This window comes from Pongo pygmaeus, chromosome 6 (genome assembly GCF_028885625.2).
Source record: "Pongo pygmaeus isolate AG05252 chromosome 6, NHGRI_mPonPyg2-v2.0_pri, whole genome shotgun sequence".
Classification (NCBI taxonomy): Eukaryota; Metazoa; Chordata; class Mammalia; order Primates; family Hominidae; genus Pongo; species Pongo pygmaeus.
The window spans coordinates 79,605,282-79,632,488 of NC_072379.2; the positions used below are offsets into that span (position 1 = coordinate 79,605,282).

At 37.0% G+C, this 27,207-nt stretch overlaps 1 protein-coding gene across 1 annotated transcript in view; it reads left to right on the forward strand.

Annotated features, from left to right (window-relative positions):
- COL28A1 (collagen type XXVIII alpha 1 chain) overlaps window positions 1–10,673 on the forward strand; it is a 164,083-nt gene extending 153,410 nt beyond the window's left edge. Inside the window, exons 34-36 of the mRNA XM_054496646.2 lie at window positions 6,357–6,495; window positions 8,087–8,263; window positions 9,855–10,673. Of these exons, the coding sequence (XP_054352621.1) occupies window positions 6,357–6,495; window positions 8,087–8,259 (312 nt within the window). The 3' untranslated portion in view covers window positions 8,260–8,263; window positions 9,855–10,673. The remainder of the gene's footprint in view (window positions 1–6,356; window positions 6,496–8,086; window positions 8,264–9,854) is intronic.
- Window positions 10,674–27,207: the final 16,534 nt, after the last annotated feature.

Here is a 27,207-nt window from a genome sequence, read left to right on the forward strand (position 1 = left end):
ATAGTATCCAAACATTTAAAATAAAATGAATCTGTTACAACCTTTCTATTCTCAGATCCTTCCTGAGCCTACCCTAGGCAATACTGCAAAGCTAGTAAACAAAGATCTCAGAAGTACCATTTCCCTTTTGTTATCTCTTCCTTTTCACTGTTGTCCTTTCTGTCACTCCCTTAAGACATCTAACTCTGTCCTTCCTTCCTCTTCTTCTTTCTACCAAAATATGTTCTTAGCGAAAAATAAAATTAGCATTCTGTCACCGTGATCGTGAAAAACATTCAAATTCTTCATAAAACCCTGGATAACAACTAATTATTAGTATCACTACAAAAGGTTGCTGTGTAAGTATTATTTATTGCTTATAATAGACTTGTTACCCTCAGAATATAACATGCACCTGTGTTATGGAAGAGGAAAAAAACAAAAATAATAAACATATTGCTAACTGATCTAGAAGAAATATTCCAGACCTGGAAGTCAGGAAACCTGACTTGTGGTCTCATTGCTGAAGCTAAGGACTATTCTCTTGACTCCAAAGTCTGTAGTTTTTCCATTTTGTTATTTCTGAAATTGGGATGCATCTATTTAATGTGTGTGGTCTTTTTTCAAAACTATTTTAAAATTTATAGTATATCTCATGATGAATGACATCTTAGAAATGAAATTTCATAGCTGCCTGATGTTAGGGGAATCTCCTATTTTCCTGAGGTCTCAGTTTTCTCATCTGTAAAATAAAAGAATGTTACTAGAATGTTCTTCCTGTTCTAAAAGTGTATGATTACAGCTGTCAAAAATGTTTACTGGGTAAAGCCAGAATGCAGGCTATTTTACTGCACTAATGTATGAGAGGTTTAAACAGAACAAAATCCTGCATTCCACCCTTTATGAAAGCCACAGTTAATCCAGAGAGGTGCAGCCCAAACTCAAGGTGTTCCTAAAGGCCCCAGTAACTTTAAAATGCAAATAAATAACCTTCAGTTTAAGTATTTGAGTGCAGAGAGACCTGACAAAGAAGTGTGTTTGATTCTTGGGGAGAATCAATCAAGTGGGACTCCTGAGAAGCCAGACAATTTGAAGATGCTGGCTGAGGAGCCCAATGGCAGTAGAATCCCCAGAGCCAAATTGGAGAAATTTTGACCCACACTCCTGGGAAAATGCTAAGTCTTAACACAAACACTAATGCAGATGATCATTAGCATTCATCCAGAGCATACATGTGTTCAGATTTGAAGACTTTGTAATATATGCAAAATTCTGGGTAATAAATTCAAGGAAAATGTTTGGAAATCAGAAAGCAAAAGACCTTTTGGATGTGGCACCTGGTCAGCAATCCTTCTTAGCTCATGCATACATGTTCTTGGGATACTGCACTGAGTCTGTTTTCCTCCCCTTAAAGATCAGCTCAAAGGCTGAAAGAGAATGGTGATAACACGTCTGCTTGTCCAGCTACACAGAGCAGCCCTGGACTCCAGGTGTCGGCTCTCAGGTGCCCCTAGACAACTCGTTTGTGCCTTTTACTATGGTGTCCCTGCTTGGAGCTGGAGTCAGCCTTCTTTTCCAAGGCAGGCCAGTGTGGCTGGAGTAGAAATGTGCAGAGCTGACAGGCAAGCTTGTGTTTTCAGATTTAAGATTTATTAACAAGAATAGAAACAAACATTTGACTGCATACTCACCAGCCAGAAGTAACCAATGTTTCCATTTGTTCATTCACTCTTGCTTCAGATAAAGTCCTAGCTTTTTCCCTCCAGAGCTCTTTTTCCTCCTCTCTCCAGAGGCGATCACTATCGTGAATTGGGTGTGTATTCTGCTAGTCGTTCGTGTTGGTTAAATCCAGCTTTTAGAGTTGGAAGGCATGTTAGGGCCTAATTTTTTTTATTTGAAAAATGATGATGTTAAAGTCTAGAGGAATTAAGTAATGTAAATTTATCTCTTTCTCTTTCGCTCTTTGCATATCCTTATTAAGTTCAACCTAAAGACGAGTGTAACAGAAAGATTAACCCATTGTGAATTTATTTAATGGATACTTTTTGCCTATTCTATGCTATGGAAAAAAAGAGGTAGAGAAAGAAGAAAAGAAAGAAAAAAGATAATTTCTCTTATCAGGGAAGTGGTATTTATACGTAGGAAACAAGAAATTATACAAGATAGTGGAGGGGAGGAAATTTTTTTTTCCTCTACCCATCTTAGGGTTATTAGCTAGGGCCTTGTAAATTAGACTGACAAAAGACAGATTAACAATAGAAAAGCACACAGAAGTTATTAACATGTAGCATATACACATAGAAGCATGGAGATGAGTAGCTCAAAGAGGTGGTTAGCACTTGGTCTTATATAGCATCTTAACGAAAGAACAATAGAGCTTAGAGGAGTGACAAGACAATGGGAAAGGACTTTCTACAGCAGCAGATGGTGGGAAGGTAAACATATGGGTGAACTAATAGAAGATAAGGATTAGTGAATAGTTTGTTATGTAGAGTCCTCTGGTGTATCTCTGGGCTAAGTAAGGGTCTAGACTCCCCTCGAGTCATTAACCCTGATTTTCCGAGGAGGGATTCCTTTACGAATGTATGTCCTGCATTTAGACAAATGAGCTTGTATCTGATTCTCAATTGCCTTCAGTTCAAAATAATTAATGTGCCAAAGTGGCGTATTTTGGGAGGCATATTCTGTTACTCTTCAGTAGGATAGGACTAAAGTTAAATTCTACACAATCAGCACCGAGTATAGAAGAGTCAGAAGGTACTGTGCATCATCTAGAAGGGGAGAATCAGTACTGACTGGGTGACTGGAGAAGGTTTTGCAGATGGAGACCAACTTTTCCTAGGCTGTGGTGGAAGGGTTGATATTGAGAGCCTGAAGCAGAATAGAGAGGAAGAAGGAATGAAAGATCCTGACCAGATATTCTGGGAGTAGTGGAAGGCAAGGTTATGAAAATGTGGAGGAGGCTGGGCGTGGTGGCTCACATCTGTAATATCAGCTACTTGGGAGGCTGAGGCATGAGAACTGCTTGAATCTGGGAGGTGGAGGTTGCAGTGAGCCGAGATCGTGCTGGGCAACAGAGCGAGACTCTGTCTTCAAAATAATAATAATAATAATAAATGTTATATAGTCATGGTGAAATATAGAGAATGATCATAATATAGTATATTTTTTAAAATAGCATAGAGCATAGAAAACCGAACATACAGTATTTTTTTGTAAAGAAAAAAAATGGATATGCACCTAGAAAAAAGACTAGGGAAAAATATACCTGAATACCAACAATAACTATCTTTAGAAGGTAGAATTACTTCTGATTTCTATTTTCTTTTTTTGATATCCACATTTTCTAAAATTCCCTTCAGTTAACATGCTTGCTTTTGTGGTAAGGAAATTATAAAAATCGCAAGCCATAATAATTATGCATTTGTTGAAATAATCTGACATCTCACTGAGCCAGAAAATTAATGAAATTATTTTCATTTATTAAAGTTAATTTTGCTTGTCTTGGAATCTGTGGGGTAATGTTAACAGATGTCAAAATTTCCAAATGATTATGTGATTGAGAATGAAAACACACATTCCTAAGCTTAGAAGAGGTAAAATATAACTTTTGAGGACTCAGGACTTGAACAAGGTGAAGATTTAAAGTCTGAGTTAATTCCTTGAAGAAAACTGTGCTGCTTAGCCCGCCTCTTCAATGGAACAGTCTCACCTTCTAGACCGTATATCTGAAGTGTATACTAATGTCAGTTGGCTTTTATGTTTGGTAAACTACTCCTCAAACTCTTATTTCTTGCTTAAGACCAAATATATGCAGGCAAAAAACAACAGTACTTTTTTCCCTGAAGGTTTGTCACTAGCTTACCAATAACTTTTGGAAAGTTTCTTAATCATTTATAGCTTTGTATTCCCCCCAGTAGAAAATAAGGGACACAGTGCTGGGCTCAGGAGGCCAGTGTGGGAGGATCATTTGAATCCAGGGGTTTGAGACCAGCCTGGGCAACACAGCGAGACCCTAGCTCTATAAAAAATAAAAAAGAAAATAAGGGACCAAGAAAGTTTTCCTCTAGCTTTAAATTCTCTAGTATAATGATTATTTTTAAAAGTTCACATTCAAATTGCTGTATGTGCATACAGAATCATTCTGAAAGAAAGAGGAACCTCAAGTAATCTATAGTTTTGTCTCCACTTGTACCAAAAGTTGTGGTTAGGGGACAGTGAAAAGTTCCTATTGTATTTGAATTGTGTGCCCTTTATATAGGGCCAATGACCAATCCAAATGGAAATCTTTGCTCTAAGTCACCTGATAGTAATTTAATCACTGTAAAAAATACGCATACATGAGTAATGGTACTAATTAGCTTTTCCCTCTTGTGTGTGTATGTGTGCATGCACACACAAAAAAAATCAAAAGTAATAGAACAGCTTAGCTGGCAGAGGGCAGCTAATGATGACAGCATGCCAGGATCCCTGGGTAAAAAAGCATAAAAAACTATCTCAGTCACAGATTTGACTATTTAAATAAATAAAAAAGCAAACAAACAAATAAACAAGAGAAACCCTTGTGACGATAAATAACCAAGTGTCAGGACTCAGGTGAATGACTGATTCAATTGCATACAGCTGGAATCCAAGGAAAAATTTGAAAAAGAATAAAGAATATAATTATTCCTGTAAAAGATTTGTCTAGCTCCTGGTAATTGTCAAGAATGACTGACATGATTTTTTAATATTATACTTTAAGTTCTGGGATACATGTGCAGAATGTGCAGGTTTTTTACATAGGATACATGTGTCATGGTGGTTTGCTGCCCCCATCAACCTGTCATCTACTTTAGGTATTTCTCCTAATGCTATCCCTCCCCTAGACCCGCACCCACCGACAGGCCCCAGTGTGTGATGTTCCCCTCCCTGTGTCCATGTGTTTTCATTGTTCAACTCCTACTTATGAGTGAGAACATGCGGTGTTTGGTTTTCTGTTCCTGTGTTAGTTTGCTAAGAATGATGGTTTCTAGCTTCACCCATGTCCCTGCAAAGGACATGAACTCATTTTTTTTTATGGCTGCATAGTATTCCATGGTGTATATGTGCCACATTTTCTTTATCCAGTCCATCATTGATGAGCATTTAGGTTGGTTCCAAGTCTTTGCTATTGTGAGTAGTGCTGCCATAAACATACATGTGCATGTGTCTTTATACTAGAACTTAAACAAATTTACAAGAAAAAAACAACCCTATCAAAAAGTGGGTGAAGGATATGAACAGATACTTCTCAAAAGAAGACATTTATGCAGCCAACAAACATGAGAAAAAGCTCATCATCACTGGTCATTAGAGAAATGCAAATCAAAACCACAATGAGATACCATTTCATGCCAGTTAGAATGGCGATCATTAAAAAGTCAGGAAACAATAGATGCCGGAGAGGATGTGGAGAAATAGGAACGCTTTTACACTGTTGGTGGGAGTGTAGATTAGTTCAACCATTGTGGAAGACAGTGTGGCAATTCCTCAAGGATCTAGAACCAGAAATACCATTTGACCCAGCAATCCCATTACTGGGTATATACCCAAAGGATTATAAATCATTCTACTATAAAGACATGATTTTTTAAAAAAAAGTAAAATGCCTTTCTTTCTTGTTTCGTTATATATCATAAATTTGGATGAAACTTGGAAATTTTAGTCCAGAAAATTTGCTTTTGAAATGAAAATGCTTTGTTCTTTAGATATCAGACATTTCTTAGAGCATCTTAGATGTTAAGCATCATACAGCATTTGGTATTAGCTGGGGTCTGATAATAGAAAGAGCAGGCAAAGGTATCTGCAGCTGAGATTTGGGTAAGCAATCAAAAAGTGGCCACTACTGTTTTTATTTCAGCTGTATTATTGTCTTCTGCTACCCTAATTCCCAATCTCAAAATTGATTGAGTTCATGGTAAATATTTTGGAATATATTGTTAAGATGTCTAGTGTTAGGAAATGGAGAAAGGCCATAAAAATGTTAAAGAAATGAGTGGTTATTTTCTCATAGCAGTGGCTAAGAATGAAAATAAACTCCTCTCAACATCACATCTTTCACACCTGCTTTGGATGTCCCAGCACCCAAAAATCTGTGCCTGGAGGTGGGCTGTGTGTGTGTGTGTGTGTACACACAAATACACCCACACCAAGTGGTGGGAAAATCCACAACTTGGGTATTCAGGGATGCATGACACAGAGGAGGGGCATTATTTCCTGAGTTATTTGAAATAGTATCAGAGAGCTAGGGAAACACAGCATGGCTGAACTTGTCCTTATATGTTCCCAAAAGCAAACTAGTATTTTTTTTTTACTTGATACTATCAGAAACACAAAATGTGAATTTTTTTGTGTAGTTGAGTATCACCGGAGACCAGGATGAAGATGATAAGGCTCCAGAGCCAACCTGGGCTGATGATCTGCCTGCCACTACCTCATCTGAGGCCACCACCACCCCCAGGCCACTGCTCAGCACCCCTGTGGGTGGGGCAGAGGGTAGGTAAACCAGAACTCCAAGTCCCATTTTGATTCTACAGTCTTGTGCACAGATTTGGTACACAAAGGTAAGAGAGATCTGCCAATCTGCTACTGTATCTACAATGTGAGGAAGGCACAGGGTTACCCAGGGAGAAAATGTTATGATTCTAAACAAGCAGGACAAAATATAGTTTTCACTGGACTATATGTAGAATTTGAAAACTGGCTGGCTGTGGAGTAAATTTGGTCTATAAAGAATTTCAAAATTCTTATAGTATTTATTATTTTAATTTGAATGCCTTTAGAGGGGATTATATTCTCCTGTTTGCCGTAGTCTATACTGCTCCCTATTGTCTTACATGTGCCCTTCACACATGTAGGCATTTGAATTTGTGATCCTTTTATTGCACAGGAAAGAGAAACAAGCTAAAATCTAGATTCTGATTCATTAACATATTTTCTATGGAGTTAATATCTATAGAAAATGTATTATTATGTACATATTTTCTGCAGAACATGAGAGACAATTTTTGTGCTCAAAAGTTTAGATTATCTTTAAAATGAATTACACAATATACATTATTTGGTTTTGTTTTTAAGGGCAGAGGTAGTAGAAATCTATGGCTCATTTCCATTTGGTCTAGGGAGTCTTCATAGTAGAGGTAGATTTGGAGGTAAGTTTTAGAAAATAAATGAACCAAGACATACCCCAAATCTGGGAAAATGTTTAAGGAAGAGAAAGTACTGGTTTAGCTATTGCAAAATAAAGTTTATGACATATAAGTCCCAGACAGCAATTATCTATTTGGGGGTTTTTTATTTGTCTTTTGGCTTCTCCCACCTTGGAATCACTTCCTGAAGTAGGAAATACTAATCAAGGCACTCCAGAGTATCACACAATAAAAAGGGATTTAGCAAATGAGGAGTTCCATAATTAAAGGAACCTTATTAGGACAATGTGGCTTTATTGTTACAGCTGTCCTATGCTTTCTCATAGTAGATGTATTTCTACGATAAGACAATATGACATTAGAAGGTTGTATCATGTTTTTAGTGTCCTGCAAGAGCTGCTCTTGTAAAAATATAATTGTAATATGAAGACAGTCGTTCATTTTACTTTTTTTTTTTGTAACTTAAAGAGTTTTCCTTTCATAGTGGGCAATTGCATGTGATCATAGTGGTGCTTTCTGTGAACAGAATTGGAGGAAATGTGTACAGAAAGTGGAAATATTTTTTATTCCAAATATTAATTTGATTGTAAATCAAATCCAATGTAAATGAAAGAAGTCCTGTCTTTCTAATCCCCACAAAAGTATTAGCCAATGAAGTCTCACTTAGGCTTTCAGGGAAATAAACATTTTTAATGTGGTTTCATGAGGATCAAAAACTTTCATGTTTTCAAAAGAATTAATATCTAGTAGCAGAGTTTCAGGAGGTGAGGGAAATATTTTGGGTTTTAGGGAATCCTCCTTTCACTTAGAACCATATTTTCTTGGTTCGTTAGTGTGCATGAAGGATAAAGTTTATTTATATAACTTTATACAGTTTTTAGTTTTCATGTCTTCAGTATAAGAAAAATCCGTAACACATTTTCCTTTTCTCACTCTAGATCCTAGATGTCTGGAAGCCTTGAAGCCTGGCAACTGTGGTGAATATGTGGTCCGATGGTATTATGACAAACAGGTCAACTCTTGTGCCCGATTTTGGTTCAGTGGCTGTAATGGCTCAGGAAATAGATTCAACAGTGAAAAGGAATGTCAAGAAACCTGCATTCAAGGATGAGCAAGTAAATTGGCCGTCTCTATCAAAAGCTTAGAACTCCCTAATTCCCACATATTCACCCAATACAAATACAGCACTATATTTGAGTGTATACTGAGTATTTACACCTTATACATGTAATTGAATTCTCACTACAGCCCTAGGATGTACGTATTATTAACCACTTAGATAGGTAAGGAAGCTGAGGCTCTGAGAAATTTAGTAACTTGTCAACTGCCACCCAACTAAAAAGTGTCAGAGCTGAGGATTTAGACTTAGAGCTGTGTAACTTCAATACACAGACTCTATCTACTTCACAACCTGCAATGTGATTCTGATTCCTTTAATTCCTGTTGTATGTACTGTCAGCTCAAACCCCTACCCCTGTCCCTGCCCATACCTCCACCCACTCACCTCCCTAACCTCCTTATGTCCCTGACAGTAGCAAGACGTAGGTGATAGGAAGGACTTTGGTGTGGGAATTAGAAATGATGTAAATGTTTATGCAGGAGTGCTGGGATAGGAGTAGGGATGGTGAGGGTAGTTAGATTTTTGCCTCACTTGCCCTGAAAGTGGTAATAGGGAGAAACCAATCTGAATTAAAATTATTTAAATGTATCACAAACTGTCACTTTGTATTCCTCCAACATGTTTGATAACAAGTGTTTAATGTATATTAAAACAAAGAAGCTTTTTATACCCTTCCATTAAAATGTCAGTGGGCCCTTCCATTTTATGGAGTGGAATGGGAAGGCCCTTGACAGCCAGGAACCACTTGAAGTTGGCATCCACTCTTGAACAGTGTGTATTAAAGACAGGACTCACACTGAAAAGTGAGCCACCAAATTGAAATGCGAGTAATGGAGAGTAACGGAGAATTGATTCTGTCATTTTATAATACTTTTGCAAGATCCTGTCTGGGAAGAGCATTAGTTCTGAGCTGAGTTCAGACAGCACTTGCACTTTTCTTTTTTTTTTTTTTCCATACAGAATCTTGCTCTGTCACCCAGGCTGGAGTGCAGTGGGACCATCTCAGCTCACTGCAACCTCTCCCTCCTGGGTTCAAGCGATTCTCCTGCCTCAACCTCCTGGGTAGCTGGGATTACAAGCACGCGCCACCACGCCCGGCTAATTTTTGTATTCTTAGCAGAGACAAAGTTTCACCATGTTGGTCAGGCTGGTCACGAACTCTTGATCTCGTGATCCACCTGCCTCGGCCTCCCAAAGTGCTGAGATTACAGGCTTGAGCCACCCTGCCCGGCCACATATTTCATCTTACAAAACACTTTCTCAGCTGGGCGCTGTGGCTCACACCTGTAATCCCAGCACTTTGGGAGGCCGAGGCGGGTGGATCACCTGAGGTCAGGAGTTTGAGAACAGCCTGGCCAACATGGTAAAACCCCGTCTCTACTAAGAATACAAAAGTTAGCCAGGCCTGGTGGTGCATGCCTGTAATCCCAGCTACCCAGGAGGCTGAGGCAGGAGAATTGCTTGACCCTGGGAGGCAGAGGTTGCAGAGAGCCAAGATTGCCCCACTGCACTCCAGCCTGGGTGACACAGCAAGACTCTGTCTCAAAACAAAAACAAAAACAAAAAATACTTTCTCCTTCTATCAGGTCTACCCTCATTCAATTCAACAGTGCAAAAAAGAGCACTCAAGGAAGAAGGAGATGGAAGAATACCCATCTTGGCAGAAATAATGATATGTATAATTTTTTTATTTAAGTAAAATTGTATTATGTAATATTTGATACTACAAAAGAAGATAAGGCAACATGCTTGTCAATTTTTTTTTATTATACTTTAAGTTTTAGGGTACATGTACACAAAGTGCAGGTTTGTTACATATGTATACATGTGCCATGTTAGTGTGCTGCACCCATTAACTCGTCATTTACATTAAGTGTATCTCCTAATGCTATCCCTCCCCGCCTCCCCCCACCCCACGACAGGCCCTGGTGTGTGATGTTCCCCATCCTGTGTCCATGTGTTCTCATTGTTCGATTCCCACCTATGAGTGAGAACATGCGGTGTTTGGTTTTTTGTCCTTGTGACAGTTTGCTGAGAATGATAGTTTCCAGCTTCATCCATGTCCCTACAAAGGACATGAACTCATCATTTTTTATGGCTGCATAGTATTCCATGGTGTATATGTAGCATGCTTGTCAATTTAAAAACATGATAAGATGAACACCAGTGAACACATCACCTAGATAATGAAGCAAACATAAAAAATGCTATTGAAGCTTCCCGTGTGGCCCTCCACCATCCCAGCTCTCTGTTCCATGCCAGGGATATCCCATTTTGAACTTCGTATTTACCATGTCAATGTGCTGTTGACTTTTATAGGTAATTTTACATGTAAAACTCTATATATTCTATGTGTTGCTAAACAATAAATATTTAGCCTTGCTTATTTTACAGTTTTACAAAAATGGTGTCAATTGTGTCATATGCTAGTCTTCTGCAACTTACTATTTTCATTCAATGTTATAACTAATCCATATATTTTATGATATATAAATGTACTCCTAGATAATTTATTATTTAGCTTTTTTGAGCTTTAGAAAACTTGCATCATAATATGTAATTCTCTACAACTCACTGGATTATTACATTATAATTCATACATGTTCATTTACTTCCACAGTTGTATATTTGTGTGAATATACCACAATATGCCTCATCTATGATCAGTTAAGTTCTCCTATTTCATTTTCCTCAGTATTCTGCCACTGTTGCCGTGAATGCTCTTATTCATGTCTCTGGGTACACACACATCAGTGTTTTTCTGGGGTATATTCCCCAAAAGTAGGATTTCTGGGTTGTAGAGTATGTAAACATTCAAAAGTATTATATCATACCCATTTGTTTCCTGAAGTGTCTGAGCCAATTTATTATAAATTCCCACCAGTTGCATATGAAATTTCCATTGTTTCATATTCTTATCAAAACTTAGTATTATCAGATTTCTTTATTTTGCTAGTATAGGTATAAAATGGTATCTTATTTTATTTTATATTTGTTTTTGAGATGGAGTGTTGCTCTGTTGCCCAGAGTGTTGCAGTGGTACAATCTCAGCTCCCTGCAACCGCCACCTCCCGGACTCAAGTGATCCTCTCACCTCAGCCTCCTGAGTAGCTAGGACTACAGCCGCCTGCCACCATGCCAAGCTAACTTTTGTATTTTTAGTAGAGGTGGGGTTTTGCCATGTTGTCCAGGCTGGTCTTGAACTCCTGGCCTCAAGTGGTCCATGAGCCTCAGCCTCCCAAAGTGTTTGGATTATAGGTGTAAGCCGCTGTGTCTGGCCAGTATATTATTTTTATTTACTTTTCTCTGGTGACACCTTACCATGTTTATTTACCCTCTGTGCTGCTGCTTCTGTGAAATACCTGTTTATAATTAGGAAAGATTTTCTTTATTGGATTGTGTTTTCCTTATTGAGTTCTTGGAATTCCTATATATCTGAAATATAATTCTTTGCTAATTATTTGTGTTGCTAATATCTTCATAGTTTGTCTTTTTACTTTTTTCTTACTTTAACAAACTCAATTTTAATGCAGTCCAATTTACCCATCTTTCCTTTTGTGGCTGGCACTGTTGTTCTTTCTTTATTCCACTCAGCCTGTCAGCCTCTCGGTCATCTTTCTTGGGTGAGAAACGTCCTTAGGACAAAAATGACCCTGAGTGCTGGCTCCACCTCACTAGATAATCATCTTCATGCCAGGTAACTTCTTAGGAGCCTATTAGCTCTTTGGTGTCAGAGGCATCCAAACCAGAGTGACTCCACCTTGAATAAAGGCTGCATAAAGCCAAACCTGCTGGGTTACATTCCCAGGAAGTTAGGTACTCTTGGTCACAAGATATTTATGGTTAAGGGAACAAGTTAATGGTGCTAACTAGTTAAGTAAGACTCAGAAGTTATGGAAGTGTCCCAATATTTTAAGAACAAAAAGCATTCTTAGTTTTAGAGTTTCACATTAGAAATAATAATATACTCATAGATTCTTGCTGAAATCAATAGTTGCAGAAGAGAATAACAATACTAATAGCCTGTTACAAGCTGATCACAAACCTTTATAATAAAGCACAATATTTTTAGCTCTAATACCCTATATAAGCAAGTATTATGTTTTAGGTAGGGGCATTCCTCCTGTTGCTTTTTGAGGACACCCTACTCTGTAATAAGAGTAGCCTCTAATAAACTATCTTAATTTCACTATACTTTGATACTTGCCCTGAATTCTTTACTGCACACAATCCGTGAACCTGCTCTTGTGGTCTGGGTTGACACCCCTTTTCCAGTAACATTGGTAATTTCTAGGTGCTTAAAATAAATTTTTTTTGGCCAGGTGCAGTGGCTCATGCCTGTAATCGCAGCACTTTGGGAGGCTAAGGTGGACAAATCGCTTGAGCCTAGAAGTTTCAGTCCAGCCTGGGCAACATGGGAAAACTCCATCTCTGCAATAAATTTTAAAAATTAGCCATACATCATGATGGGTGCCTGTAGTCCCAGCTACTTGGAAGGCTGAGGTGGGAGGATCACTTAAGTCCAGGAGGTCAAGGTTGCAGTCAGAGTGACACCAAGACCCCATCTCAAAAAAAAAAAAAAAAAATTTTTTTTTCCTTTATCTTCTTTAGTTGTCCTGCGCATGAAAATTGGTATGAGTTATAGAAATAGCCTTTACCATATTTTTTGTTGTAGGATGGAGAGCTATGGGTATTTTCTCATTTCCTGGATGCCCACAGTGCATTAAAACATAGGTATCAGTCACCATATTGTTGTTGGAAAGTAGAAGGACCCTTTAGAGTATCTAGGCTGCTATTTTGACAGGAGAAAAAGTGCTTACATTTCTTGTTCAAGCTTTTCACAACTTTGCCCACATAGAGAACTGATATGGAAGCGTGTTGTAAATGTTGACTTGGGTGTTTGTCCCTTTGTCTGCAGTGTCCTCCTCCTTCTCCGACTGACCACATCTTAATACTGCAAGGACAATCTGAAGGCCTCTTTCTTTGTGGTACCCTCTTGTCTCTACCAATTGAGTGGCAACCAAAATGAGTGGCTGAGGCACAGGTCTCAATGATCGAGGTTTATTAAGCCAACTTTAGGGCAAATCCAGGGAAAACACCCATTTGAAGAGGCTTTCAGAAGGTTTAGTATTTATACATTTCTGTAAAGTGGGGAAGGCAAGTAGGAAGAGGGGCAGCTAGGCAGAAAGGCAAATAGTTATATTCCTGTGTGTCTTTCATTAGTGCCCAGTAGATCTACATTTTACACAAGACAAGCTGAAGGTCTGAAGAGAAAAAGAGAGTGAAGCAAGAGCCAATTATGTAGATGTCTCTGGGTAGGTGGAAGAAAGATTGATCTCTTGTCTTTGTTCTGCACCTGGGAAGATAAACTTGTAATCAACATTATCAGTGTGGAATTGAACAGACTTCAGTTTAGGAACTAGACTTGGATTGTAGACCTGTAGTTACAATTGGCATGTCCTTGTTTGTGGGAGACCAGGAAAGAATTCACCTATGAATGATCTGTCGGGGGCAGTGCTTTCCAGATGCTGAATGCCTTTTACTTTTCCATGGGGTTCTGGCTGATGTACAATGTTAGTAACAGCTATTTATTTGTACAATGTTAGTAACAGCTATTTATTTGGAAGAGAGTAATACAATGACTCAGCCCCAGGATTAACCTTTCCTTTTGCATAAGAATTTGGGGAGGTCCTGAGATTTTTTTCCTTTCCCTTACGTGGTCCACTCACTCCCAACACTAAGGACCCAAAGACCTTGGCTTATGCCTCCATTCTGCACGCTGATGTCAGGCTGAGCTACTTTGCTCTTAGTTGAGGCACATCTGCATTAATTTCCTTTTGCTGCTATAACAAATTACTACAGATTTGGTGGCTTAAACAACAACAATGTGTTATGTTATAATTTTGTAGGTCAGAAGTCTGATGAAGGTCTCACTGGGCTAAAATCAAGGTGTCCATAGGGCTGTGTTTCTTCTGGAGGATCTGAGGGATAATTCATTTCCTTGTCTTTTCCAACATCTAAAGGCCACCCACATTCCTTGGCTCATAGTTCCTCTATTTTTAAAGCCAGCAACAGCATGTTGGGTCCTTCACATTCTGCCATCCTTCTGGTTTTCTGAGTAGAGCTGGAAAACATTTTCTGCTTTTAAGGACTCATGTGATTAGATTGGGCCCACCTGAATAATCCAGAATACTCTTGCTACCTCAAAGTCCTGCAGTTTAGTTACATCTACAAAGTCCCTTTTGCCATGTAAGGTAGCATATATACAGGAGAGACTGGGGAGCAGACATCTTTGGGGCCATTATTCCATCTGCCACAGCAGCTGTGTCCTCTGCCTGCTCTCTGAGCTATTTATGAGTGAAGACATGCCTTGTTTATCTTTGTATCCCTAGTTCCTTACATTTAAGAAGAACTCAATAAATTAAAAATTGAACTCATTTTATAAAAGTCATTACAGAAATAATGAGCTACTTGCAAGATGGGAATAGAAAAAGATCAGAAAACAAACAAACCAAAAAACAACCCACACTAGTTTAAAAGGAGACTAAGAGAGAAGGGATGTATCAATGAGTGAGGGTTGTCGAGACCAAGGTTTCGTCATGCAGATGAAGTCTCCAGGTAGCAGGCTTCAGAGAGAATAGATTGTAAATATTTCCTGTCAGACTTAAAGAGTGTGTTCTATCAGTGATTCCAAAAGGAAAGAGAGTAGAATGAGACAAGTATGTCTCCCTCTTCCCATGATGGCCTGAACTAGTTTTTCAGGTTAACTTTGGAATGCCCTTGACTGAGAGGTGGGGTCCATTCAGATGGTAGAGGGGGGCCTTGGAATTTTTTTTTTGGTTTATAGCCCCAAGTCATATGTCACACTCACTCATACACACACATACACACACACATACGACATTTTGTTTTTTTAATTTTTAAAATATTGGACGGATTTAATGTCTATATGTACTCATCATTTTACATAAATTAGTAATTTTTGAAAAAATCTTTCATTTAAATGAACTAATTCATTTAAAGTCACATCAGACTCCAAAAATTGGGAATCTTTAAAGCCTGTTTTAATCAAGTTAAGAAAATATGGGCTCTTAGAATTACCAATAAATCTTAGAGTTTTCCAATCCTATGTCCTCTCTACTGCTATTGTAACCTTTAGACAAACACCCCAAGCAACTGGGCATTCTTGGGGTCTCAGGAAGGTTATTATCTCTTCCAAGGGCAGCTCATTCTTAGACAGCACTGCCTCCCGTTGCTGTAACTGGAGCTGGATGTCTTCTGTGGCTTCTGGCCTCCTACTCTGACCTTGTAAAGTCAATCATAATAGTTGTGTTATTATTGTAAGACAGTCAATATATCCTTTCTCATTCTGGCTGCTGCTGCAACTTCTCCTGTTTCCATGGCTCTTTTATCATCCTGTCCTCTAATTCTGAGCATGCCCTCTGGCTTGTAAGGATGTTCTTGGTGACTAAAGTGGGGGAGAAGAACAAACCAGCATGTTCCTTGTTCTAATTCTTATACTCTTATGGATTCCACCTCAGATGGCTGCCACATCAATAAAAGACAAAATGTCCCTCAAGTTTGGCAGCAGAACAAAACTGAGAAATTACATAGTCAGAATTCTAAATTAATAAGTAAATTGAGACTTGTGGATTGCATAGACAGCAAAGACTTTCTCTATTTTTCTCTGAAATTGACTAGAGGCTTAAATTTTATTTTCACCACCCTTCAAATTTGCCCTTAAACTTCACACTCAGTTTCTTGACATTATTTGTAAATGGTAATGGAATGCTCCAGTTATTTCCTTCTTGGCATATCAGTTGGTATTATGCCAAAGTATCATTTGGATACTTTTCTTCTGTACATCTTAATGAGGAGTGCTATGGTTTGCCAGTATCTGCAACTTGGGATTTTTCTCAAACTGATTCCGTTAAGAATAAATCACTGCTCAGACTTGCCCTCAGTGTTTTGTTTTGTTTTGTTTTTTAAAAAAAACAAAACCAGAACATCTCCCTGCTGGAAAATAAAACAAAACAAAAACAACTCTTGCCTTTAAGTAATTATCTCATCTTTAATCTTCTAAGAAATAAATATTGGAATTGGTATAGACTTTGCCTCTGAGGTATTATGTGTTTTGCTGTTAGAAAAGGTTGACAAACACAGTAAGATTGACTAAAATTGTGCTTCTTCAAATTTTGGAGCATTATCTTAGCTTTCCTTATACTAAAGATTAGAGGCCAATTCTATTACATATGTCTTGTCTCACTCTCCACCTCCACTGTACACCAGGAGTCCCTGTATTCCATCTCTCTGTGAATGGCACAGTCACCCAGCCAATGACCGCAGCTGGCCTCGGAGAAACATCCCTGAACCTTTCATTTCCCTCACTCTTCATATCCAATTGCTCACTGGGTCTGGTCTATCTTACTTCTTCCTGTTCCTCTCCACCCTGAGACTGTCATTGCATCTGGCTTCCAAATTGGCCTCCTCTTCTCCAATCTTTATCTGCCCAGTACTGTGGAGTTACAGTAATTCTGATCCAATTATTTTCCTCCTTCAAATGCATTAAGGGCCCTCCATATTCTTTAAGATAAAGGGCAAACCTTTTAGCATCATATTCAAGGTTTTTCAGGACCTCTCTGTCACTTATATTTCCAGGTTATCTCTCTCCATGTCCTTAAACGTGTTCTTTAATTGAGCTATACTGAACTATTTGCTTCTTTCTGAGAGCACTATTCATTTCCCTTTGGAATTTTCCCTTCTTCACTCCCTCCCTTACTCTCTCCCTACCTCCCATTTTCTTTCTCTTCTTTACTTCCTTACTTACCAAGAAGAAGTAACAGGGACCAAATTCTCTCTCATGCCTGAAACAACCAAAAACAGATAAAATATATGAAAAGATGCTTTGCAAAATCAGGCAAGGAAGAGCAGTGATCCCTGAGAGGTAGGAAAGAAAGTGAGGTGAGCCCTATGATGGCCCCAGCTTACTGCTTTGAGAGAGTTTCCAGGCCATAGCACAGAGAGGGGACACCAAGTCAGAGCCTGGCAGTTTTCCAGGATGGAGGGGAAAATACTGGAGTCCAGGAAGACTAAGGCAGCTAGAATTCTGAGGGAAGAGTACTGTAAAGAAAGGAATTTCACAGAAAGAAAACTTAGGAGATCTGCAGAGGGTTCACTTTGAGCATTCTGCTAAGTACTGAGGGGTGAATGCAAGTGAGGAGACTACCCAAAGCCAGTAACAGAACCAACTGAAAGGATTAGAGGGAGCAGATGCTAATACTGGGCTAGAAATAGTGCTTGTCACACCAGCCAGACTGGAAAACCTCAAGATTCAGGAAGTATTGGATAGACTACATATTCTGGGCCATAAATAGGTGCTAATAAACTTAAAAGAATTCAAATCATACAAAGTATGTTCTCTTATCACAATGGATTTAGAATAGAAATCAATTATAAACAATATATTTGGAAAACTCTCAAATATTTCTAAACTATATAGAATACTTTAAGGTCCATATGTCAAAAAATAAACCATAGAGGAAATTTTAAAATGTTTTGAATTGATTGAAAAGAAGGACACAACATATCAAAATTAGTATCTGGGTACAGTGGCTCATGCCTATAATCTCAGCTATTTAGGAGTCTGAGGAGGGAGGATTGCTTGAGACCAGGAGCTCAAGAGCAGCCTGGGCAACATAGTGGGATGCCAGCTCTAAAAAAATAATTTAAAAAATTATCTGGGTGTGGTGGCAGGTGCCTGTAGTTCTAGTTACTGGAGAAGCTGAGACAGAAGGCTCACCTGAGCCCAGGAGTTCAAGGCTGCAGTGTACTATGATTGTGCCACTCTTAAAAAATATTGTGGGATGCTGCTAAAGCAGTACTTAGAAGGAAATTTATAGCACCAAATGTCTACTAGAAAAGAAGAAAGGTCTCAAATCAATGACTTAAGCGTCCACCTTAAGAAATAAGAAAAGAAGAGCAAATAAGTAATTAAAAAACAGAGCAGAAACTAATGAAATAGAAAGCAGAAAATAAACAGATATATACATGTCAAAACTTTTTAAATTGTATTATTTAAATATATGCAGTTTATTGTATGTCATTTACAGCTCAATAAAGCTTTTAAATGTTTTTAAAAGTATCTTGTAGGAGGAGAGAGTGAGTGAGTGAGAGTGTGCTAGAACTCACCAGAGACTGGAGATCTCTTATGAGCTTGGCATTTTAGTTCACACTGCCCCTACCTAGAGGTAAATGTGTCTCCTTTGGTGACCTGAATCTGATTATCATATTAGCATCTCCTAATCTTAAGGGGAGAAGCTGGGGTTTTGAGAGATGGATGGAGCTCTTCACCTCCCCCTTACACTACTTAACTCATAGAGCAGCTGGAATCGCTCCAACGATACTTCCAAGTCCTTCTGAACTCCAACTTTACTCTCATTGTCCTCGTCTTAGTTAATGGCATCACAATGTATCCAATTTCCCAAGCTTATCTTCAGCTGTTATCATCCTCCCCCTTTCCATAACTCACTGAGTCCTGTTAATTAGACCTCAGAAATCTCTCAAATCTATTTCCTCCTCTATATGTTGACTTCTGCTATTTTTAAATGTTCTCCTTAGTTTTATTAGTTGCCATGCCAATTAATGCCTCATAGAATCATTAGAAATATTCTTCCTAAGATACATATCAGGTTATTTTAAAGTATTACCCCCGTCCCCCATTGCCTACATGAGGAGGCTCAACTTCCTTACCAAGGCTGATAATGCCTTTCACAATCCAACCTTCATCCTGTTTCAGCATCCCCTCCACACCTTATGTTTCAGCTCCAGCCTTCTGCTTAATTTAATAATCCCAAACATATTAGGTTGGGCTTGTTTTTGGTATTTTTGCCTTTGTGTCTTTGTACCTGCTGTTTCCTCTATCTCTTCTCCACATGGCAGTCTCCTACAGACTATATAAGATTTAGTTAAAATATCTTTGATAAAGTCTTCCTCATCTTTGCCCCAGAAATGGCTCCCTTTTGTTTGACTCCCAAATGGTTTTGCTCCAGTGGTATTTAGTAACAGCACAAATAAGATGTTAACTAACTGCAACCTGGGGGCGGTGAAGTTGGGCTGAGAGAAATGACTGAAATGCTGGTGTAAAAAGGAGGTAGCCAGAAGAGAGAAGAACTGCTTAGGTTGGACACTGTAGTATTCCCCTTTGTTGGAGCCACTTAGAGACTGAGAACATTTTTAGAAATATAGCAATAAAATATGAACAGCCATTTTTCTTAGAATAGACATAAGAAGAAAGAGCTATGTTCCGGGTATTTAGTGGCTTACAATTATTAACCCACCCACTGGGAAAGAATTGATTTGCTTAATGACAAAGGGACTGTGTCATTCAAAGGAGACTGTAACAGGTATTTTAAGTCAGGGCTCATGCACCAGGGACAAGAAGGAGATCAGTCATTTCCTTACACTGCCTGGTATGGCCAAATACTAATTGAAAGCTCATATACGTTGTTTTTTTGCTAGTGTGGACATTATAATTCATTTGAATCAAGATCCATCACTACATGGAAAAAAGCATTCTGGTATTAAGAAATGAAAGTCAGGTTTCTTAATTCATGTCTGCTAAAATAATCTTGCAATTGATTTATCTGGTTTGATAAAGAAAAATAATTTAAAATATCTTAAGATAATAAAGCTTTAAAACTTGACCCTATAGATAATACTTATCAGTATCAAAAGGCTCTGGCAAATAATTTTTAAGTGGAATGTTGGCATAACAATTTGGAAAGTTTTTCTCATGATATATTTGCTATCTTCCTTTTCCCAGAACTTAGTTCAAATTAATGAATATCTCTCTTAAGCCCTTTTCCTAGTACAAATACTGCCCCTCCTTCAGCTTATTTTTGTTTTACCTGGAGCTTAAATGAGTTTCCAAAATGAATGAATTTTTCATGATTTTATTTTGAAAAAAGATCTCTCAAATCAATGACTATAGGAAATTCAATGATATCGTTTGATTTCCTGAACCATCAACTATAATATAAAATAGACATGAACATATTAAAGGGCTTGAGTCATTTTCTGGTATTTTCTGTATGTTTTCTTTAGTTTCTACTTCCACAATGGGAGAAATCTTTATTTTCATTCTAATTCAAACAACATTGTATCGCCTTTAAGAGGGAGGGCTTTTTTAATTCTCTAGATTCTCTTCATTTTAGGAAGAATGTTTAGAATGAGTACTTTAGTAAATATAGATTCTTATTAATCCAAAAATTTTGAATCTGTTTAAAATTAGAGACTTCTATTCCTAGCGATATGCAGGACTACTTTATTTGGGCAAATCCTTATGATGAAAACAACTAATTTCTTGAAGAAAGTTGAATACATTTCTTAAAAGATCTCTGAAATCTTAAAAAAATGATTAAAACTAGCTAATGAGATATGAAGGGGTTCCAAGGCCAAAATCTAGGGGAAAATGGGAAATTAGAGCAAATAGTAGAACACGAGCTGATTTTGCCACCAAATACTTGTAATTTCAGAATGTCTTAAACTTTAGTTTTAGTAGCTTCTGAATATAAAAAAGGCAAAATTTAAAGCTCAGGATCACATGAAATGAGGACTTTAATAGGAGACCCTTCTACCAAAAAAATAATGACTGCAAAGGGACATGAAGGAGCTTGTGGATGATGAAAAATAGTTTATATGTGAAAACATAGAGATAATCTCAAATTAGATGAAAAACATTAAGTCATCCAAGGAGCTAAGAATCTCAAGCAGGGTGAATGCTAAATAAACAAAAACCAAAAAACCAAAACATACATAGCCACATCATTGTCAAACTGCTAAAAGCCAAGAATGAACGGAAAATCTGAGAAGCAACAAAAAGAAAAATGACACATTACATTCAGGGGACCAACAAATGTGATTATCAACTGACTTCTTGTAAAAAACAATGGAGACCAGAAGACATTTTCACATTTTCAAAATGCTGAATGACAAATATCTGTCAAGAGGGAATTTGATACCAGTGAAACTGTTCTTTTAAAATGAAGATTTAAAAAAAGACACAAAAAACAAAAACTGAAGATAATTATTTTCCAGTAGATATGTACTATAAAAAATGGTATAGGAAGTTTTTTACCTAAAGGAAAATTATACCGGATGGTAATTTGGATCTACTGGAAGGAACGAAGAACACCAGAAATGGTAACTATGTAGGTAAAAATAATATACAATTAGTACAGGATCTTGGATTTTATAATTTGATTTCCTGAGCCACCAAACACAAGATAATAATGAACATATTAAAAGCCTTGAGTAGGTTTCCATTATATTCTGTATGCTTTTTTTTTTTAAAGTGTCTGCTTCCATCATGAGAAACTTTTATTTTTCTCTCAATACAAACAACATCATATAACTTTTAATAGGTAGGGCTTTTTCTATTTTCTGATTTCTCACGTTTTATTTTATTTTATTTTGCGGTTTCTAGTTACTTTATTAAGGAGTTGTTAATAAAATAACATAATGTGGTGCTGCTTTTGCAAATTCAGCAAGTATATCACACAAAAGAGAACGCCCCCCACCCCTGCCAACACACATACACCTCTTCAGGCAAAAGGGGTGTGTGTGTGTGTGTGTGTGTGTGTGTGTATTTCTTGGCCAAACTCATTTCTCCTGTTCATTTTGTTTTGGTTGTGCACCTGCAATTTGATCTTGCACTGTAATAACTCAATTTTGCCTAATCTGATTATATCTGACTAAAAATGAAAAGCTGCATCTAAATGATATATTCACAGGTTTGTAAGAAAAAACTGTTTAGCCTTCCAGCAGATTGCAACAGTTTAATTCAGGGTTTCTTAGCCTTGTTACTGTTGACATTTTGGTTGCGTAATTCTTTGTTGTTGGGGAGAATGTCTTGTGTATTATAGGATGTTTAGCATCATCCCTAGCTTCTACCCACTAGATGCTAATTTCTCACATTTTAGAAAAAAATTCTCTTACTTTTCTTAATGCATTTAAAAGACAGATGATGTGAAACAATACAAAAATTATTTCTCTGTAATTTTGGAATTTAAATCTATATAGTATAATATATGACAAAATAGCACAAATAAAGTGGATGGAGGTAAATGAAACTATATTGTTGCAGATTTTCTGTATTTTATCTGAAGTAATTCAATATTAACTATAAGTAGATTGAGATAAAAGAAAAATGCATATTATAATCACTAGACCAACTATTAAAAAATAATACGAAGAAATACAACTAAAAAGCTGTTAGAGGATTACCATGGCATACTAAAAATTATTTCATTAATACAAAAGGAGGCAGGAAAAAAGAAAAAAATGAACAAAAACCAGACAAGACAAATAATGAGACAATAGGCCAGGTGCAGTGGCTCCCACTTACAATCCAGACCCTGTCTCTACAAAATAAGAATAATGAGAACATAAATAGTGAAAGGACAACCATACATTCAAACTTATAGATAATTACATCAAGTACAAGTAGACTAAATAATCATAAGACGGAGAATGTCAGGGTGGATTTTAAAAAGCAAGACTAAACTATATGTAATGTAAGAAACATGAATGTCATGAATGTAAGAAATTAAGAAATGCACCTGCACTTCTATTTTTATTTTTATTTTTTTTTAAGATAGGGTCTCACTCTGTCACCCAGCTGGCGTGCAGTAGTACAGTATAGCACATTGCAGCCTCCAAACTCCAGGGCTTAAGCAATCCTCCCACCTCAGCCTCCTGAGTAACTGAGACTACAGGCATGTATCACCATGTCCAACTAATTTTTAATTTTTTTGTAGAGATCAAGTCTCATTATGTTGCTTAGGCTAGTCTCAAACTCCTGGCCTCAAACTATACTCTCTCCTTGACTTCCCCAAATGCTGGGATTATAGGCATGAATCACAGCAGTTGGCCCATAAATGCACTTTAAATATAGAAAGAGAAATATGTTCAGAGTAAAAAGATGAGAAAAATATACAAGGCAAAGAATAAGCATAACAAAGCTGGAATGGACGTACTCATATATATTATAATATTCTGCATCTTTATTTGCCAAAACTTATATAAACTACGTACTTGAAGTGAGTGCTTTTTTTTATGGGTACATTATACCTCATGAAATTGATTTTAAAATAAGTAACACATAAATTAACAGCCGATTATGTGCAGTGGAAGAGAGAAAATGGGAAAATCATTCAGAAGACCTTCTCTAGCACGCAGCAAGGAAAAAGAAGAAGAGATTAAAAATATAAAGGAAAAGTTAAGAGACATGGAAGTTAGAGTGAGCAGTCTGAGATTAATTGGAATTTTAGATTGAGAAGGGAAAAAAGGGGCATGAGGCATAGACAATTTAAAAAAGGTGATACCATGTGAAATTTTTCAGAACTGATAAAAGATACCAATTTAAAAGTTCAAGAATCCCAGTGAATCTTAAGTAGGATAAATTTGAAAAATCTACACTTATATATATAATATGAAACTACAGAATACTAAAGAAGAGACCAAATTTTTAAATCAGACAGAGATTACCTCTAAGAAGGAGCAGTTAGATGTACAACTGGCTTCTTAATAAAATCAGTGGAAACTAAAGGACAGTGAAGGAGTATCTTTCATGTTTTGGAAGAAAGTAATTGCCAACCTAGAATTGTATTTCCTGGTTTGAGGGTGAAATAGGCATTTACTGATGAAAAAGAGTGAGGTCAACTCTAGAAAACTCTAAATAAGTTATATATTTTAAAAAAAGGTTCTTTAGGCAGAAGGAAAATGATTCCCAGTGGAAAACCTGAAAAATTAAGGGACAAATAAATTGATAAATATGTAGGTAAAAATAAATGAACATTGCCCAAATAATATTAATAATCATAATATGGTGTTTTAAAAAGAATTAAAATGCAAAACAATGGTAATGTATAAATCCAAAGTGAGTAAAAGGAGATAAGATATTCTAATGTTCTGGTCTGAGGATGAAGATGTTGGTTAACCTTAGACTTTGATATGTGAAATATGCATGTGGAATTTCTAGGAAAATCAATACAAGAATAGAAACAGAGGACATAGCTTCAAATCTAGTAGATGGAAAAAAAAAAAGGAAAAAGATAAAAGCATTTAATTAATCCAAAAAAGAAAGTAAGTAAAACAAAATGTTAGTCCTATCAGATAAATAAAAAGCCCAACACAAAATGATGGATTTAAACCAAAACATATTCATAATTATATTAAATGTATTCAGACCAAGCATTGCAATTAAGAGGCAAAGAGTAATAGATTGGATAAAAATATCTGACTATACATTCTTTTACCAGAGACAAATCTAAAACAGGCAAACAAGAAGAGTAAAAATAAAAATATGGACAAAATACAACATGCTAATACTAACCAAATGAATGTTGGTGTAGTTATATTAAAGTCAGACAAAGTGATATGAAGGCAAAAGAGCATTGTTGGAGATAGTGATTTCACTTCATAATGATATAAGTCTTGATTCACCAAGAAGATATAATAATTTAAACTTGTATGTATCTAATAACATAACCTCAAAAGATGTAAGGTGAAATGGACTGAACTATAAGGAGAAATAGATGGAGCCAAAATCACAGTGGGAGATTTCTCTCTTTGTAACTGAAAGAATAACACACACAAATCTTTAAGGCAATAGAATATTTAGATAACATGATTAAGTAATTTGATGAAATGGAAGTATATTGAACACTGTGCCTAACAGCTGCAGAATATATATTCTCTTCATGTATAAATGAAATATTTACAAAATATAAATATTTATGGACCATATACTTGGTCCATAAAAGGCAAGTTTCAACAAATTTCAAAGGCAAAGCATTTTCTCTGACAACAATGTAATTAAACTAGAAATCAACAAAAAGTTCACTAAAATATCCTCATATATAAATGAAGAAACACATTTCTAAAATATTCATGAGTCATTAAAAATTCAAATACAAATTAGAAAATCAATACTACATACCTAGAGAGATATAACTGAAGGAGTGCTTAAAAGGATAGTTTAAGTTGTAAAAGTGTATAATAGCAAAAAAGGCTGAAAATTAAAAGGAAGTCAGGTGTGGTGGCACACACCTGTAGTCCTGGCTACTCTGGAGGCTAAGATGGGAGGATCACTTGAGCCTAGAAGTTCGAGGCTGAGGCTGCAGTGAGCCATGATCATGCCAATGCACTCCAGCCTGGGCAACAGAGCAAGACCTTGTCTCTAAAAAATTTAAAAAGGAAAATAAATTTTAAAAAAGAAAATAATGAGATTAGAAAAGCATCAGCAAAAATAATTCTAAAAAGTAAAATGAAAATAAAGAACATAATTCAATGAAATAGAAAACACGAATAGATATGATCAGTGAAGTTGACTCTTTGAAAAGACTAATAAAATTGACACATCTCTGGTGATGCTGAGCAGAGGAAGAAAAGAGATAGGGCACAAATAATTATATCCTCCTTCTACATCATACACTGGGTGTCTGGAATCTTATAATTTTCTGTTGAAATGGCCTGAAGCTTGATTCCAGAGCCTGTTCTGGCCTTAAGTGGCCAAATGGCAGTGTTGCAAGGATTGTGGACAGCACACAGAAGTGATGACTGTCTACCTATGCATGTACATGGCTCTGTATAGATAAGTACAGAATATGGTAGAAAAGAGAAGGGCTTGGACCTTAGCCTGGAGCTGGGGTCATCTCTCCCCATGTGGCTGCATTTGGATGGAACTCTGAAGAGTCTAAGAATTCTAAATTCAAACCAGGTCTTCCTAGTCATTATAAAGGTATATTTACCAGGGTAAGAGGTTATGCCCAGTTGGTGTGCAAGTGTACATTTTTTCTTTTCCCCAGAGTTTGCAAATGATTATAGATGGCCTCAGAGAAAGGATATGTCATCTGTATGTCAAGGTGAGCCTGAAAGTACCCCGGCAGTAATGCAGGTATAAGTGTAAAAAACACAGATTAGAGATCAATCAGGATCTTGCTTAGGGGGAAGAAAAAAAGATGGGAAGTGGCAATTCCTGGTACAAAGTGCTTGGTCTAAGTGCAAATCAGTAATAAGGCAGCCAGTGAGGAGTCATTGAGCTAATTGCTTATGGCGTCATCATTCCTTGCTAAGAGGTTACATTTTCAGGAAAGCCAAGGAGCTCACTGAAGAGGCTGTCATGTATGGGAAAGGATCAAGAAAATCTTGACACAGTGAGCTGGAAAGTTTAGACATCAATAATAACAATATTAAGTAGTCCCAAGAATTTCATTTAGATGAGAGCACACTCCTGACCTGGGCCAGGTTAGCAGGTTTTCCTATGTACTCTAGCACAATTTACTTCACCAGGAACACTGGGAAGTTCAAACAGGAGTTTTCTTGATATGGTTTTCAAAAATATTGGGATGGATAATTTTTAAAACTTGTATTACCAAAAAATAATAATGGGCCAGGCATGGTAGCTCATGCTACCATGGTGAAACCTGTCTCTACTAAAAATACAAAAAATTAGCTGGGCGTGGTGGTGTGCACCTGTAATCCCAGCTACTCCGGAGGCTGAGGCAGGAGAACCGCTTGAATCTGAGAGGCGGAGGTTGGAGTAAGCCAAGATCACACTATTGTACTCCAGCCTGGGCAACAGAGCGAGACCTTGTCTCAGTGAAAACAAAAACAAAAACAATAATGTAAGGACTATCAAATCAACATTTGTGCAGGATTTTCAAGTTATTTCTCTTAACTACATTCAGACTCTTATGAAATAAACAAATGTTATTTCTAATCATGATCATCATGTAGAAACAATTTGTATGACCTAAAAGTGTACCTAATTTTAACAAGCCCAGAAAAATTTATTTAATTTTCTTACATGTTCTTGTTTAATATTTACTATTTCTTAACCACCTATGAAGTGGTCAAATTTGGTGGACAACACAGCAT